Source organism: Sycon ciliatum, chromosome 4 (genome assembly GCF_964019385.1).
Source record: "Sycon ciliatum chromosome 4, ocSycCili1.1, whole genome shotgun sequence".
In the NCBI taxonomy this organism is placed as follows: Eukaryota; Metazoa; Porifera; class Calcarea; order Leucosolenida; family Sycettidae; genus Sycon; species Sycon ciliatum.
Genome location: NC_088646.1, coordinates 17,082,476 through 17,097,662, shown reverse-complemented (window position 1 = coordinate 17,097,662; position 15,187 = coordinate 17,082,476). Strand labels below are relative to the sequence as shown.

The 15,187-nt window shown below is 45.4% G+C and overlaps 1 protein-coding gene across 1 annotated transcript; it reads left to right on the top strand.

The window, feature by feature from the left end:
• The first annotated feature begins 4,282 nt into the window (after window positions 1-4,282).
• Window positions 4,283-14,806, top strand: LOC135813429 (uncharacterized). The gene is made up of 2 exons (XM_065326525.1): window positions 4,283-4,627; window positions 13,085-14,806. The coding sequence occupies exons 1-2, from the start codon at window positions 4,283-4,285 to the stop codon at window positions 14,804-14,806; spliced, it is 2,067 nt and encodes a 688-aa protein (XP_065182597.1).
• Window positions 14,807-15,187: the final 381 nt, after the last annotated feature.

Sequence of the window (15,187 nt, the reverse complement as noted above, 5' to 3'; positions counted from 1 at the left end):
GAGTGCTACGTCAGTTGAAAGAGCATGAATAGCTGCAAATTCTCTGAAAACTGTGTCCCTATCTGACCAGCCGTTCAAGAGTTATGGCCGAAAATGTGCCCTTGCAAGGAAAGATTTTTTTGTTGCATGCTGTCATTTGTTGGCAGCACTGTATTTGAATGTGAGCAGACCGTGCGCAACTTGTCGTATTATGGAAACACGCGAAAGTGTGCAGAATTTTGCCCCAAGTCCAAAAAAGTCCAAAAAATCACGTTAAAAAACCACGTATTGGGCTGCACGGCGGCGGGCGAAGCCCGCCGCCGTGCAGCAGGACTTTTGCCAGCACCCTCGTGACGTTGCAGATATGTGGCTTGATTATTGTAGTTGACGTTGATTTAGTGACTTTGGCAAGTTTGAGTCGTGTCAAGAAGTCAGGTAGGATTCAGTACTAGGCAGTAGTGAAACGTGAGTGGCAGTCTTTGCCGGTTTCTGAGGGCATCCTGGATTTGGTTTGCAGCGCTGTGGAAATGGCTTGCTGTGGAGGTCCCAGCACTGGATGTTGTATCAAAGGTACGACCTCGTAGCACGTGCCAAACCTAAAAAAATTCAAAAATTGCCTTGGGTCTGTGGTAGTCCGTGAAAGAACGCCCACTCGTTCCGTTGGGACAGATTCCAGGGCCACGTTGAGGGGCCCTACCCCACCACCCATGGCTGCTTCTGGACTTGTTTTAGGTTTGGGTCCCGCGCACGGACAGAATGGACACGAAAATGTGAAAAAAATGTAAATGCATTTGTTTGGCTCCTGGTTGGCTCGCACACCGTAGCACTATGCCGGAAATTTGAGTTTTTCCGGCCTGGAAAGCCTGTCAGTGAGACGCAAGAACTTGTAAATCATGTCCTGAGGGCCAGCATAGTGGCAGGAGTGTGTGGTCAAAATTTCACTCAAATCCACTGAGAAACACCAAAGTTACGGTCAATTGAATGCCATATGAAATTTTTGGGTGATGTGCCCCCTTAATAAGCGCCAATGCGGTCTAACTACAATTCGAAGTAGGAAAGCAACACACCACCCAACTTGGGTGGGTGAGCAATATCAGAGATAAAGAAAAGGGGGAAGCTTTGCGAAAATGAATTGTACAAAACCGGGCGCCAATATCTAACGGTACTCCTCATGCATGACAGTATTGTGGACGAGTTGACTACGATAACAAGTATGTTCACGCGACGTAGGTATTTTCTTTATCTCTGATATTGCTGAACCACCCAAGTTGGGTGGCGAGAAAGCAGTTTGGCGCAGGCTCGCAAACGTTGATTAAATCAGGGAGTGGTCGAAAGTCACAATCCTTGATTAGCTGCTAATGATGACGATGCGGCTCCGGCTGGGAATCACGGGAAAGTAACTTGCGTACCTGTATCCCATGTAGTGAAGACATGCATGAACATAATGTGTATCCTTCTTGGAGGACGTGGAACAAAATAATGCCAGAGTGTGTCCGATGTGCCTACCTGAGTATGTTCATTGTTCATTTAATGTTGTGCATGTACGGAAGTAACAGAACTGCGCTGTGAGGTACCTTCTGCGTTGGACCTACAGTTGATCCACTACTCTTCTTACAAATTCCATACGACGGTGAAAGATTTGTTGGAGCATCATCAAACAGTGCATTCACCTTCATCATACACTGGCTTCGTTGCCTACAGTAGTTCGCATTTTGACCGGGCATGCCGGGACGATACGTAAGGAGTGGCGGGAACCATTTCAGTGCTCATGATGCTGGTTAGCGGCGACAAATGTGAATGTCAGGAACGGGAACGCAACCGCATTACTGTACAGATCAGGAAGCGATAGACGAGTTGAATCTGTTCAACCTTCCATGCCGTGCACAAGGACACAAGCGTAATTTTTTTTTAAATGGCTACATTTCGAATGTAAACTGGCGATGGCATCGTGTGGCGACGAACACAACTGCAACTTTTCAAAGTTCAGCATTTCGAACACTAAGCTTCCCATGATAACTCACCGAATAGCTCACATGACGGAGTTGGACTTTACCAAGGAGTTGAAGCTAGGGCTATCATTTGCTGTATTTATGGATAGTCCTTGAGTTTTCAGATGCACTGCTTTATCTTTTACCTGTTGTTCCTTTTAAAAGGGCACAACGTTCATGGCTAGGGGTTTTTCCCGTGTGAGAAGGTTTTTAAGAGTCACAGGACGGCGGTGCACAACACGACTAGATGAGTTGCTCGTTTTCTAACCAAACCAGATTTCGAACAGGCAGACGTGCACAATCTAGCACAAAACTGACAAGGAGTGCAGAGACATTCCATTGCATGAAAGTCAGCTTGAGCACTGCTCGATAGCACTGCTCGATAGCACTGCTCGATAGCGCTGTCCAACGGCCTTCCAACTAACTTTACTTACTAAAATTGTCTTGAGAATGCTCATGGATATTAGTGCTAATTCCAAAGTGGGGGAGGTGAGCGCCATCGAGCCGAGCACAAGCTACACATGAATCCAAAGCGTCTCCACATTTTTCCTTGTTACTATTGTTTCCAAAGCTCACCAGATAAGGTCTTAGTGCACACATGTAGAGCCGTCTGTCATGAACAAACGGCGAAACGAACGTTGTGTGGTTTGCATGCAGTGCACGCACCATTACCCCTAACGCAGCCCACGCAATGACTCACGTATTAATCTTGCATGGATGCCAAGCTCCACCGCCCACTGATCAGATCGATCTTAGAGGCCTATGCAGACAATGCTGCTAGCAAGGAGGGGAATCGTGCAAACTAAGTCTCGGGCAACATTCCCTGCAAACACACAATCAGAGACGTGACACCTCCGCAATAGAGGCTTATAAGTATATAATACTTCACTCCATATACACCCGCACTCATATACCAAATCTCCCATGAAGTTTATAAATTCCCATATACACTGTTCAATATACACCACTAAGGAGGTTTATACACCACTGAGGAAAACCATCAGAAAAATCTCACTAAGGAACTTTCTTTCTCTAAAAAGGAGTGTATAATTATATAGCTTTCTCTCTAAACTATATTCACTCCTTTATAACAAGGGACCGAGTGTATATCGAGAAATATAGACCAGTATAAAAACCGAGGTGAGGCCGAGGTTTTTATAACTGGTCGATATTTCTCGATGTACACGAGGTCCCTTCTATATTTATACCTCTCCATGCTCAAGAGCAAAAAGGAGTGAATATAGCTTTCTTTCCCTAAAAGGAGTGAATATAGCTTTAGAGAAAGCTATATACACTTCTTTTTAGAGAAAGAAAGCTCCTCAGTGAGTTTTTTTCTGATGGTTTTCCTCAGTGGTGTATATTGAACAGTGTATATGGGAATTTATAAACTTCATGGGAGATCTGGTATATGAGTGTGGGTGTATATGGAGTGAGGTATAATAATAATTATCACGCAACTACTTTATCTATCACAAATATTGAGATGCTTCAGCCAAGGAGTAGCGCTGCACTTGTATTGTATTGTATTTGTATTAATTCCCCACAGGCCTTAGCCTAAATCAATGGAGTCTCACTTTACACTAGCGACGTTTGCATCGACTGGCCCCATAGACCCTGCACTACGCAGGCAGTAGGTGAACGCCATGCCGGGGGATACGACGACTCGACGAGCTTCTTACCCCGCAACCACATTTTTTCTTAATAATCTGGCACGGCCTCTTGTACGGGGGAAAACTCAAAACAATTCATTGAAAACCAGCGCAGCACCTAGGCTTTGGGCTGTCCACCTTCTCCGTGAAAGATAAAGTAGAATACAGGAGGTAAAAATACTATCATAACACATGATTGTATCAAAAAAACAATGAGAGAGTAAAACACTGTACACTTGAAGATAGAAATCATGCAATTAAGAATATGTACAGTACACAGCCCATGCCCAACTTCTTCCTACATGTACATGTACGTGTGGGCACGATGCGGAGGGATTTTGTACTTGTAATTTTAGCTGTATTCTAGGCGGAGAGCCCCGTGCTCGCTGGTGCTCTCGCAGCCCGCGCGTCCTCATCGCTAGCTGCGATCTCGAAACAACCCAGGCTAATAAAAAGATAAGAGAGCTCCAGAAAACACCCAATTGCTGCATTTGCTTGACAGCTCAATAGTTGAAAAATTGCTTTCAAGGTGCAACGTTAGACCAATTCGTGTCGCCAAACCGATTTGACCCGCTGCAGTGTGGTGCAGTGTTTTAAAGAGAGAAGGTTGCTTGCTATTGAAGTCGACCGATTAAACGTGTTTCGATTCTCAGACATCGTTTGAAAATGGCAGCTGCCATAAAGTTGGAGAGTAATGACGGCGAGGTTTTCGATGGTGCAATTAACGTTGCCCGACAGGCTTTAGAAATCAAGGCCGAGTTAGACGTGCGTGGCCACAAAGATGGCGACGACACCACTTTGCCTGTGCTAAATGCAAATGGCGCGACGTTGAGAAAGGTGATTACATGGTGTACGCGGCACCAGAACGATACGCCAGTGCAAGAGGATGACTCCCTAGAAACCAAAGATAGCGGTGCTGACAACATTGACAGCTGGGACAAGGACTTCTGTGACGTAGACAAAGGAACCCTCAGTCAGCTCATCCTAGCTGCGAAGGACTTGAACATCAGGGTGAGACCAATTTGTGATATATTCGCTGTGTGCTGTTTCGTCTATGATGCATTATGGGTCTTGTGTAGCGAAATCTTTGATACTGTGTTTGCGTGGTTCAACCTTCAGCCGGCTGAGATTTGGTTCCATGCCAAGTGTTGAAGTGGGTCACCATCAGTTGTTTCGTAAGCTTTCTCGACCGTGTAGAGCAAATATGAGCTTTAAGTAAGCCGAGCTACTGGTCATGGTGCAAAGGACGCCCCACAGACATTAGGATGCTATAAGTTCCTTGGCTACGCTTTGGAACTGTTTTCGTTACCTATACCCTTCATCTCTCTACACAGTGTATAGGGGAATTCACCCCTCATCAGTTGAGCTTTAGTAGGCTGCGGAAGATTGTATTAGTATTTATTTATTCCCGTAGCTATGCAGAAGACGTTACTTCAGTAACGTCTGGCGCTAGCCAGGGTCCACACAGCTTTAATTTGGTGTTTGTTTGTTTGTTTGTTTGTTTGTGTCACGCCTGGAGCTATCCCGTATCTGTCCCGTTCTTCTATTGGTCAGTTTAAAGATCTACTATCACAACTGAACTAGACGCAATAATTATCATCGAAGAACATTCTCGAATACCTGGGTGATGCACGAATTTTGATAGTGCTCACTTCCGTTAATCGTTTTTCTTTGTAATTTTCCATTCATTTTCTGCTCTAATTCATATTTGCTTTTTTTTCCTAGCTTACTATTGCCGCGGCTGGCTCAACGCCCTTGTCTCAGGGGATTCTGTCCCTGCATTAGCTATGCTTGTCACATGCTATGAGATTGTGTCTAATAATAATAATAATGCAAATAATCGACGTGGAGACAACAATTTTATAATAGCAATAAAAAGAACAAATTCTGCAGTCATCGCCACACTACAACGAAGTCATGTAAGTTTACCAGAATTAATTTTCTTGTCACATTCATCAGTGGAAAGTCGTGACTGAAGAGTAACCATGCTGAACAATGATTAAATATACATTCAATGATGTGTTACGAGAACAAAATACAGTGCCAAAATAGAAAGAGGGAAGGTGAGACAATAGCAGTGAAGTGAGAGCTAACCTTTCTAGACGTCCTTGTGGAAAAGTCTAGTCAGGGTACCGTAACATCTGTGTACAGAAAGCCTACATTCACCGGCCAGTACATAATGTTTGACTCGTATTGTTCGTACCAATACAAGGTGAATTTAGTGCGTAACTTGGTGGATCGAGCAGAGCGTATTTGCTCCTCTTCCAAACTAGCTGAGGAACTGGATTTCCTTAAGTCCGTTTTTCTAAAGAACGGGTACCCTGATGATCTATTGAAGGAACTCATGAGCGAAAGGCTGGATAAAAAGGAAAAACGTTTTGGCCCGGACAAATGTCCCACGTATCTTTCTCTCCCCTGGAAAGGTAACCTCTCATTATCCATGAGTCGCTTGGTACGGAAAATTGTACAGCAAACTTACTACGCGGTACATTTTGTACCCGTTTTCACAACTGTACGTGCGTTCACGGTGAGGAAGGATGTCCTACCAACCCAACTTGCATCTAAATTGGTATACCAATTTGAGTGCCGACAATGCGGTAGTCGGTACGTTGGTAGGACTCTTCAACATCTGAACGCACGTATCAAGCAGCACGTCCCACTGCATATGCTGACTGGCTCGGCACGGGCACTGCGACCAAAACGCGGCAGGCCACTGAAGAACCCTCGGCCACAGCCATCGTTAGCACAATTTCCGTCATCGGCAATAGTGCCTCCATTACCCGTATCGAGAGCCTTGGAGTCGGGTAATGGGCATATTGTCACCACAACACAATGCACCATAACAACACAAGATAACACACCACAACAACATTCAGCTCAAGACCAAAGTGGACGCTGTGATGAGGTAATGCCCTCATCGCCGTCTTTGCCGTTGCCTCCCCCAGAACCGCCACCTACATCTATCATCGGCGGTGCTGGGGCTGAGTCTGTGGTGTCGGTGGCACGTGCATATATGGATGAGGCAAGCACTGATTGTGAACAACGAGAAAGAAGGCTGAAGGGAACGGAATTCAACAAAGAAAGTAACACAATCAACATTCAAAGACCTAGACGATCAACGGCTAATTATTCAATGAATTATTACAGTACTGGAGATCAAGCACCGGCGAGGACACTGGGAACACAAGATTTAACAACAACAACAACAACAACAACAACAACAACAACAACAACAACAACAACAACAACAATGGTAACAAGTTGCCATCAAGATCAAAGGAGGAGTCAACGAACAGAGGTTAAACAACGTCAAACGAGCCTGGGACCGATCAGTGTTGATGAGGAGAATGACACGGAGGACGACACTGAGGACGAGTTGGGAGATGAAACGGAGGACGAGATTGCGGTTGTTGGAGACGAGGAATCAGATGGTGATTGTGATCGTAAGAAGTCTGCCGTTTTTCTTCACTTGTTGTCTCACCCTAAGTGTCTGCAGGTGTATGATGATTTTAGTTTTTCTGTTCTTTGTCGTGCACGGTATGCTAGTCAGTTGAAAGTACTTGAGGCTGTTTGTATTCGTTTGCATAAGCCTGATCTTTGTAAGCAGAAGAAACATGTAGTTGCGTTAAAATGGTTTTCGTAGGTGCACAGCATGATTGTTTGTCTCACTACACAGTTTTAGCGTTATAATTATTAGTTTTTCACCCACCGTTGCACTTAGCTCTCACTTCACTGCTATTGTCTCACCTTCCCTCTTTCTATTTTGGCACTGTATTTTGTTCTCGTAACACATCATTGAATGTATATTTAATCATTGTTCAGCATGGTTACTCTTCAGTCACGACTTTCCACTGATGAATGTGACAAGAAAATTAATTCTGGTAAACTTACATGACTTCGTTGTAGTGTGGCGATGACTGCAGAATTTGTTCTTTTTATTGCTATTATAAAATAATAATAATAATAATAATAATAATAATAATAATAATAATAACGAAGGTACGTGTTAGGTCGTAAGTATCCACGCAAACACACATCCAGTCAAAATAAGGCACTTGTCAAAGTATCCGAACGTTTTCGGTCCCTTCTCATCAAGGATTATACAGGGAATGGCTCAAGTTGGAAAGACTAAAACTTATATAGCGTAAAGATATGAGATAACAACACTCGTGACAAGGTGAAAAAAGTATCAAGTTCAGCACGACACAAAACTCGAAGGACATAATAATAGCGACAAGAACATAGTGAGCAAATTAAGTTACATTGTTAACACCTCGACGAGGAGTAACACCAAACAATTGTAGCGACAACACATTTTCTTTTTGTACGCAAAGTTCAGGATCTAACTTACGGATATACAAAGCTTCTAACACAGCCAGATGCAACGCACATCTACCACGTGACAATATTGAGAACACATTATCACTGTACAACTCACGACAATTGGTACGGGCTGACAGATGTTGCTTGATGGACGAAGTGCGATTCTTAGCTCCGTTGGGTGTAGTCTCCTCCAATGTCCCGTCATCTCGCCTCTTCGCGGCATCACCACTATCCGTCTCTTTGCTTTTCCGCGGCCTTCCACGTTTTCTGACACTAGCCGTTGTGTGCGCGATGCCCAGTGTCCTTTCAGCTACGTCTCCTCCATTGCGGATTTCTATTGATCTTCTTACTCCAACTTGTCCGGTGTTCGATATTGAGGTTCGTTTTCGCGGTCTACCACGTTTTCGAATATTGACTGTTGTTGTCAGAGATCAATAGAAATCCGCAATGGAGGAGACGTAGCTGAAAGGACACTGGGCATCGCGCACACAACGGCTAGTGTCAGAAAACGTGGAAGGCCGCGGAAAAGCAAAGAGACGGATAGTGGTGATGCCGCGAAGAGGCGAGATGACGGGACATTGGAGGAGACTACACCCAACGGAGCTAAGAATCGCACTTCGTCCATCAAGCAACATCTGTCAGCCCGTACCAATTGTCGTGAGTTGTACAGTGATAATGTGTTCTCAATATTGTCACGTGGTAGATGTGCGTTGCATCTGGCTGTGTTAGAAGCTTTGTATATCCGTAAGTTAGATCCTGAACTTTGCGTACAAAAAGAAAATGTGTTGTCGCTACAATTGTTTGGTGTTACTCCTCGTCGAGGTGTTAACAATGTAACTTAATTTGCTCACTATGTTCTTGTCGCTATTATTATGTCCTTCGAGTTTTGTGTCGTGCTGAACTTGATACTTTTTTCACCTTGTCACGAGTGTTGTTATCTCATATCTTTACGCTATATAAGTTTTAGTCTTTCCAACTTGAGCCATTCCCTGTATAATCCTTGATGAGAAGGGACCGAAAACGTTCGGATACTTTGACAAGTGCCTTATTTTGACTGGATGTGTGTTTGCGTGGATACTTACGACCTAACACGTACCTTCGTTATCCGCCTCCGACTTCTTGTAAAATAATAATAATAATAATAATAATAATAATAATAATAAATTGCACCCTGAGAATTGTGCGGTCGGTGACTGGTCATGGATGGGAGAGTGGCATGGTCGGAACGGTCGGTTGACCTTATGTTAGCCTGCCCGTAATGTCTCGATGTGTCTCAGTCCGTGTGTTTTATGATTGTGGTGCATCATGTGCTGTGTGACGAGCCGAGAGGCGTGAATTTCTGCCATATGCCCCCAGTCATGTATTGTCTTTCTCTGCATATGCCGTTTTATCTCGTCTGAGTTTGTCTTGCTTGGAGTGTCCCATGTGCAGCATGCTTGGTGTTTACTACTTGAGTAGTTCTGTTATACATGACTGTGATTTTATGTGAGTATCGAAGTTGGTATACTTGAATTTTTCTCTCATGAAGTTTATCAAAATTTGGTTCAGGATTTTCTTTTATCTTCATTGACTGGTGCTTCACCCTTGGGTCATATGGATCCCGGTGCTGTGCTTCATGCCTCCTTTCAAGTTTTCTTTTTCTGCTTTGGGAGTGAATAAAGTCGTCATAATAATAATAATAATAATAATAATAATAATAATAATTTGGAAAGGATTGGGAGAACTTCAAATTCAAAGGATCTGTCGGGGAAGTGAACTGCCTGAAAAGAGAAAAAAACGCCAGACCCACCAGGACTCGAACCTGGGACCCTGCTTGTCATGAGCAATGCTCTAACCACTGAGCTATGGGACCAGGCTGAACCTAGAAGGCGCTGACAAGTTTTTCACTCCAAAGGCAGCTCACAACACGTGCCACACATACTGATGGCACTTGGGTCTTTTTCCCTCCCCCAGGGGACCAACCACGGTCAGTTTCTGGAAACTACCAGAGGTGAAAGAAAGTGATTAAATTTGGAAAGGATTGGGAGGACTTCAAATTCAAAGGATCTGTCGGGGAAGTGAACAATCCTTTCCAAATTTAATCACTTTCTTTCACCTCTGGTAGTTTCCAGAAACTGACCGTGGTTGGTCCCCTGGGGGAGGGAAAAAGACCCAAGTGCCATCAGTATGTGTGGCACGTGTTGTGAGCTGCCTTTGGAGTGAAAAACTTGTCAGCGCCTTCTAGGTTCAGCCTGGTCCCATAGCTCAGTGGTTAGAGCATTGCTCATGACAAGCAGGGTCCCAGGTTCGAGTCCTGGTGGGTCTGGCGTTTTTTTCTCTTTTCAGGCAGTTCACTTCCCCGACAGATCCTTTGAATTTGAAGTTCTCCCAATCCTTTCCAAATTTAATCACTTTCTTTCACCTCTGGTAGTTTCCAGAAACTGACCGTGGTTGGTCCCCTGGGGGAGGGAAAAAGACCCAAGTGCCATCAGTATGTGTGGCACGTGTTGTGAGCTGCCTTTGGAGTGAAAAACTTGTCAGCGCCTTCTAGGTTCAGCCTGGTCCCATAGCTCAGTGGTTAGAGCATTGCTCATGACAAGCAGGGTCCCAGGTTCGAGTCCTGGTGGGTCTGGCGTTTTTTTCTCTTTTCAGGCAGTTCACTTCCCCGACAGATCCTTTGAATTTGAAGTTCTCCCAATCCTTTCCAAATTTAATCACTTTCTTTCACCTCTGGTAGTTTCCAGAAACTGACCGTGGTTGGTCCCCTGGGGGAGGGAAAAAGACCCAAGTGCCATCAGTATGTGTGGCACGTGTTGTGAGCTGCCTTTGGAGTGAAAAACTTGTCAGCGCCTTCTAGGTTCAGCCTGGTCCCATAGCTCAGTGGTTAGAGCATTGCTCATGACAAGCAGGGTCCCAGGTTCGAGTCCTGGTGGGTCTGGCGTTTTTTTCTCTTTTCAGGCAGTTCACTTCCCCGACAGATCCTTTGAATTTGAAGTTCTCCCAATCCTTTCCAAATTTAATCACTTTCTTTCACCTCTGGTAGTTTCCAGAAACTGACCGTGGTTGGTCCCCTGGGAGAGGGAAAAAGACCCAAGTGCCATCAGTATGTGTGGCACGTGTTGTGAGCTGCCTTTGGAGTGAAAAACTTGTCAGCGCCTTCTAGGTTCAGCCTGGTCCCATAGCTCAGTGGTTAGAGCATTGCTCATGACAAGCAGGGTCCCAGGTTCGAGTCCTGGTGGGTCTGGCGTTTTTTTCTCTTTTCAGGCAGTTCACTTCCCCGACAGATCCTTTGAATAATAATAATAATAATAATATTGACTGGTTTTGAGGGAAAGAGACAAACGGGAAAAGTCTGAAGAAAAAATTGACTGTCACCACCAGGACTCGAACCAGGGACCCTCGCTTGTAGCCAGCGATGCTCTAACCGCTGAGCTATGGTGTAGTCGTCATCCAAGCAGAGACCGTTCAACGTTTTCCTCAGACTTCGTAACTCACACTTCCTGTGAATCCACACAGGTAATAATAATAATAATAAAAGTAGAAAGGAAAAGGACATATGGAATCGAGTTAAGAGCAACTCTCCACCACTGTAACTAGATACTATATACAGTCAGAAAGTGCAACAACTAGGCACAAAACTGACAGAGTACTGAGACATTCGACGTCCTGACACCTAGCTTCAACACATCTCCGTAGCGCTAACCGACAGCCTTCCAACTTGGAAGGTTCAAGGTTATGGAAAGACCAAAGAGGGGAAGGCAAGCGCAACGAAAACGAGCACAAGCTACAGTACCAACTAGGTGTCAGGACGTCGAATGTCTCAGTACTCTGTCAGTTTTGTGCCTAGTTGTTGCACTTTCTGACTGTATATAGTATCTAGTTACAGTGGTGGAGAGTTGCTCTTAACTCGATTCCATATGTCCTTTTCCTTTCTACTTTTATTATTGGCTCAATACCCGAGTTTCAAATAATAATAATAATAATAATAATAACATACGGTGCCCGGATCCGGGAAGTTGAGCACGCGTCATTCACCCCGATCGTCCTGTCTTCCGCTGGTGCCCTGGCGAAGGAGGCCACCCGGTTCCTGAAGCTGCTCGGAACGAAGCTCTCCACCAAGCTCTCGCAGCCTTATCCCCTCGTGATGGGAAAGCTGCGGACGGACCTGGCTTTCAGCCTTGTCCGCGACTCCGTCCTGGTGGTTCGTGGGAGTCGCCGTGCATTCCGTGCACCTGGTCTGGCGGCGGATGTGGATGCTGTTTCTGTGGAGGCCCGCATTCCCGCCACTACGTGACGCTAAGTCCTCCTGGGGTTTGCCGCTCTCCGGTCCTCTTTCATCCCGTTCTCCCCTCTTTTTTGGGGATTCTTTGTACTTCGTCTTTCTTGTTTTTCTTGTTCCTTTGTTTTTTTGTAGGACAGATTTTTGGTGTACTGATTTCGGTCGTTGTTGTGTCTGACTCTATTCCCAATATCTAATTCTGTGGTTGGTTTTCCAACTCATTGGGTTTTGTAGTTTCCATCATGAGTTTGATTCCATCGTGAGTTTGATTCCATCGTGAGTTTTGATTCTATTTGCTATTTTTCGTTCCATTTTTGAGCTCATATTTTATTTTCCTGATTTCTTCTCCAGTGTATGTTGTATTGCATTTTAATACATTGTGTTAATTTTTGCCCGTAAAAGAGGCTTGCACTTCAAAAAAAAAAAAAAAAATAATAATAATAATGTGGTTCCGTTGGGACTGTAGCTTTTGCTCGTTTTCGTTGCGCTGGCCTTCCCCTCTTTGGTCTTTTCCATAACCTTGAACCTTCCAAGTTGGAAGGCTGTCGGTTAGCGCTACGGAGATGTGTTGAAGCTAGGTGTCAGGACGTCGAATGTTTCAGTACTCTGTCAGTTTTGTGCCTAGTTATTGCACTTTCTGACTGTATATAGTATCATGTTACAGTGATGGAGAGTTACTCTTAACTCGTATCCATATGTCTTTTTCTCTTCCACATTTATTTATGGCTCAACATCCGAGTTTCAAATAATAATAATAATAATAATAATAATGGTTGGATTTTAGGAAAGCGTTTGACAGCCTATCGCAGGAGTGGCTAGTCGAAGTCACACGTCTGTACAAATTCCACCCCAAGATCACTTCGCTCTTGTCTGTGCTCTCATCGCAGTGGCGTACCCAGCTGCGCTTGGGAGCTGACATGAGTGAGGCAATACCGATCCGGCGAGGCATTTCCCAAGGTGACTCGTTATCCCCTCTGCTCTTCTGTCTTGGATTGAATCCAATATCAGGTGAACTCAGCAGAAGTGGCTTTGGATATGCGTGCGGACTTCAGCGGACAACAACCGTATCCCACTTATGGTACATGGATGATGTGAAGCTGATGGCCGCAACCAGTAAGCAGCTTAACTCAATGATCAACATAGTATCGTGCGTTGGGAAATCCATTGGAATGGAGCTTTCTCCAGCAAAGTGTGCTAAGCTTGTGTGCCCACATGGTGCTGTTGATCCGGATCAGCCAGCAACTGTCACTGTGGATCAAGCCTCCAGCATTGCCTCCTTGGCGGACGGCTCCGTGTATGCCTACCTTGGCATAAGGGAGTGTTTTGGCATGGCGGAACAGTCTGTTAAGGTGGCCACCACCAAAGAGTTCAGGAGGCGATTGCGGCTGGTGACCCACACATCTCTCAACGCCTGCAACCTCTCTCGTGCTATTAACTCTTATGTCATCCCAGTGCTGTCGTATGGCTTGTGTATTGTGCCATGGACGAAGGATGCTATTGCAACCTTCGACAGGAATGTCCGAAGTGCGCTCCGCGCAGTGGGAGCACACCACCCACGATCTTCCACTATCCGCTTTCACCTGCCGAGATCTGAGGGCGGCCGAGGGATTGTATCGGTTGAGCACCTGCTGGAGAGGAAATACATCCGCCTGTCTAGGTATCTCCAGGCGCACTCTGACCTGCCGCTGATTGCTGCGCTGCATGCTCATCATGAAAATCTTCCGCCTACAAAGTCGATCATCTCCCGGGCGGCCACGGCAATGGAGCACTTCAACATCCTGGACATCGGAGGTGCAACAACTGACGTTGTTAAGTCTGCTATCAGAACCACCACCCAAGCTTCTCTGCGGCAGAAGCCACTGCATGGTCGCTATTGGCAGAGGAGTGGCGGTGTATTGGACATGCCTCTCTCATTCAACTTTCTAAAGTCTCCAACATTGCGTCCATCCACTGAGTCATCCGTATTTGCTGTTCAGGATCAGGTGGTTAATACCAGGAACTACGAGAGATCGGTTATTGGCGACACTTCCGTGGTGGACGTGTGCCGTTTGTGCGGAGGTCCGGGGGAGACTGTTGACCATATTTTGGCATGCTGCCCCGTGTTGGCACGGACGGCATACATTACTCGCCATAATCGTCTTGCCGCTATAGTCCACCGGGCACTCTGTCATCGCTACAAACTGGTATCTCCTGCTCCCCCTGGCCACTTGCCACACTACGTCGAGGATAGTGAAGGCCGTAAGTTAATGTGGGAAATGCCAATCCCTACAGATAGGATGGTTGGAGCAAATCGGCCGGATCTTGTGTGGGACGATGGCAAGTCAGTCCAACTTATTGATGTCAGTGTGCCACTGGATCATAGAGTAACACTAAAACATGCTGAAAAGAGAGCGAAGTACTTGCCCCTCGCAGTGGAAATTGGGCAGATTTGGCAGCGAGAGGCAGTGTCCGTAGTGCCCATTATAGTTGGTGCTCTTGGTGGCCTGACGAAGGAAGCGGCTACCTTAATTAAGCAGCTATGTGGAGAAGAGCGGCACCTTCATGAACTGCAGCAGGCTGCTATCCTTGGCTCGATGGCCATTCTAAGATCTGTTTTGGGTGCAGCATAGGGCTCTTCGCTGTCCCTGGTGGGCTTTTATGCTCTGTATGTTATTGTATTCGTTTTAGTTTGTAATTGAAACACTGTGGTATTTCTGTGGGTATTCGTATTTGATCTTTCTGTGGGTGCGCATTGGAAGTTGTGCCCAGTGATGAGCTTTGCCGGCCTGAATTTTTCGCCAACTTCTGATGCTCCCCTTTCTGCAATACCTGTTGTCATGATACCTCTGAGCTGTAATGCCTGTGATGGTACATGCGCCTTTCTCCCTTCTTCTCTCTCTACCTTACTTTTTTCCATATATTATTCCGTGCTGCTTACCTTTGGCTATGATAAGTCCGGTGAGTTAGTGTAATACCTTCAATTTTTATTTTTATTTTCAATTTGGAGTGGA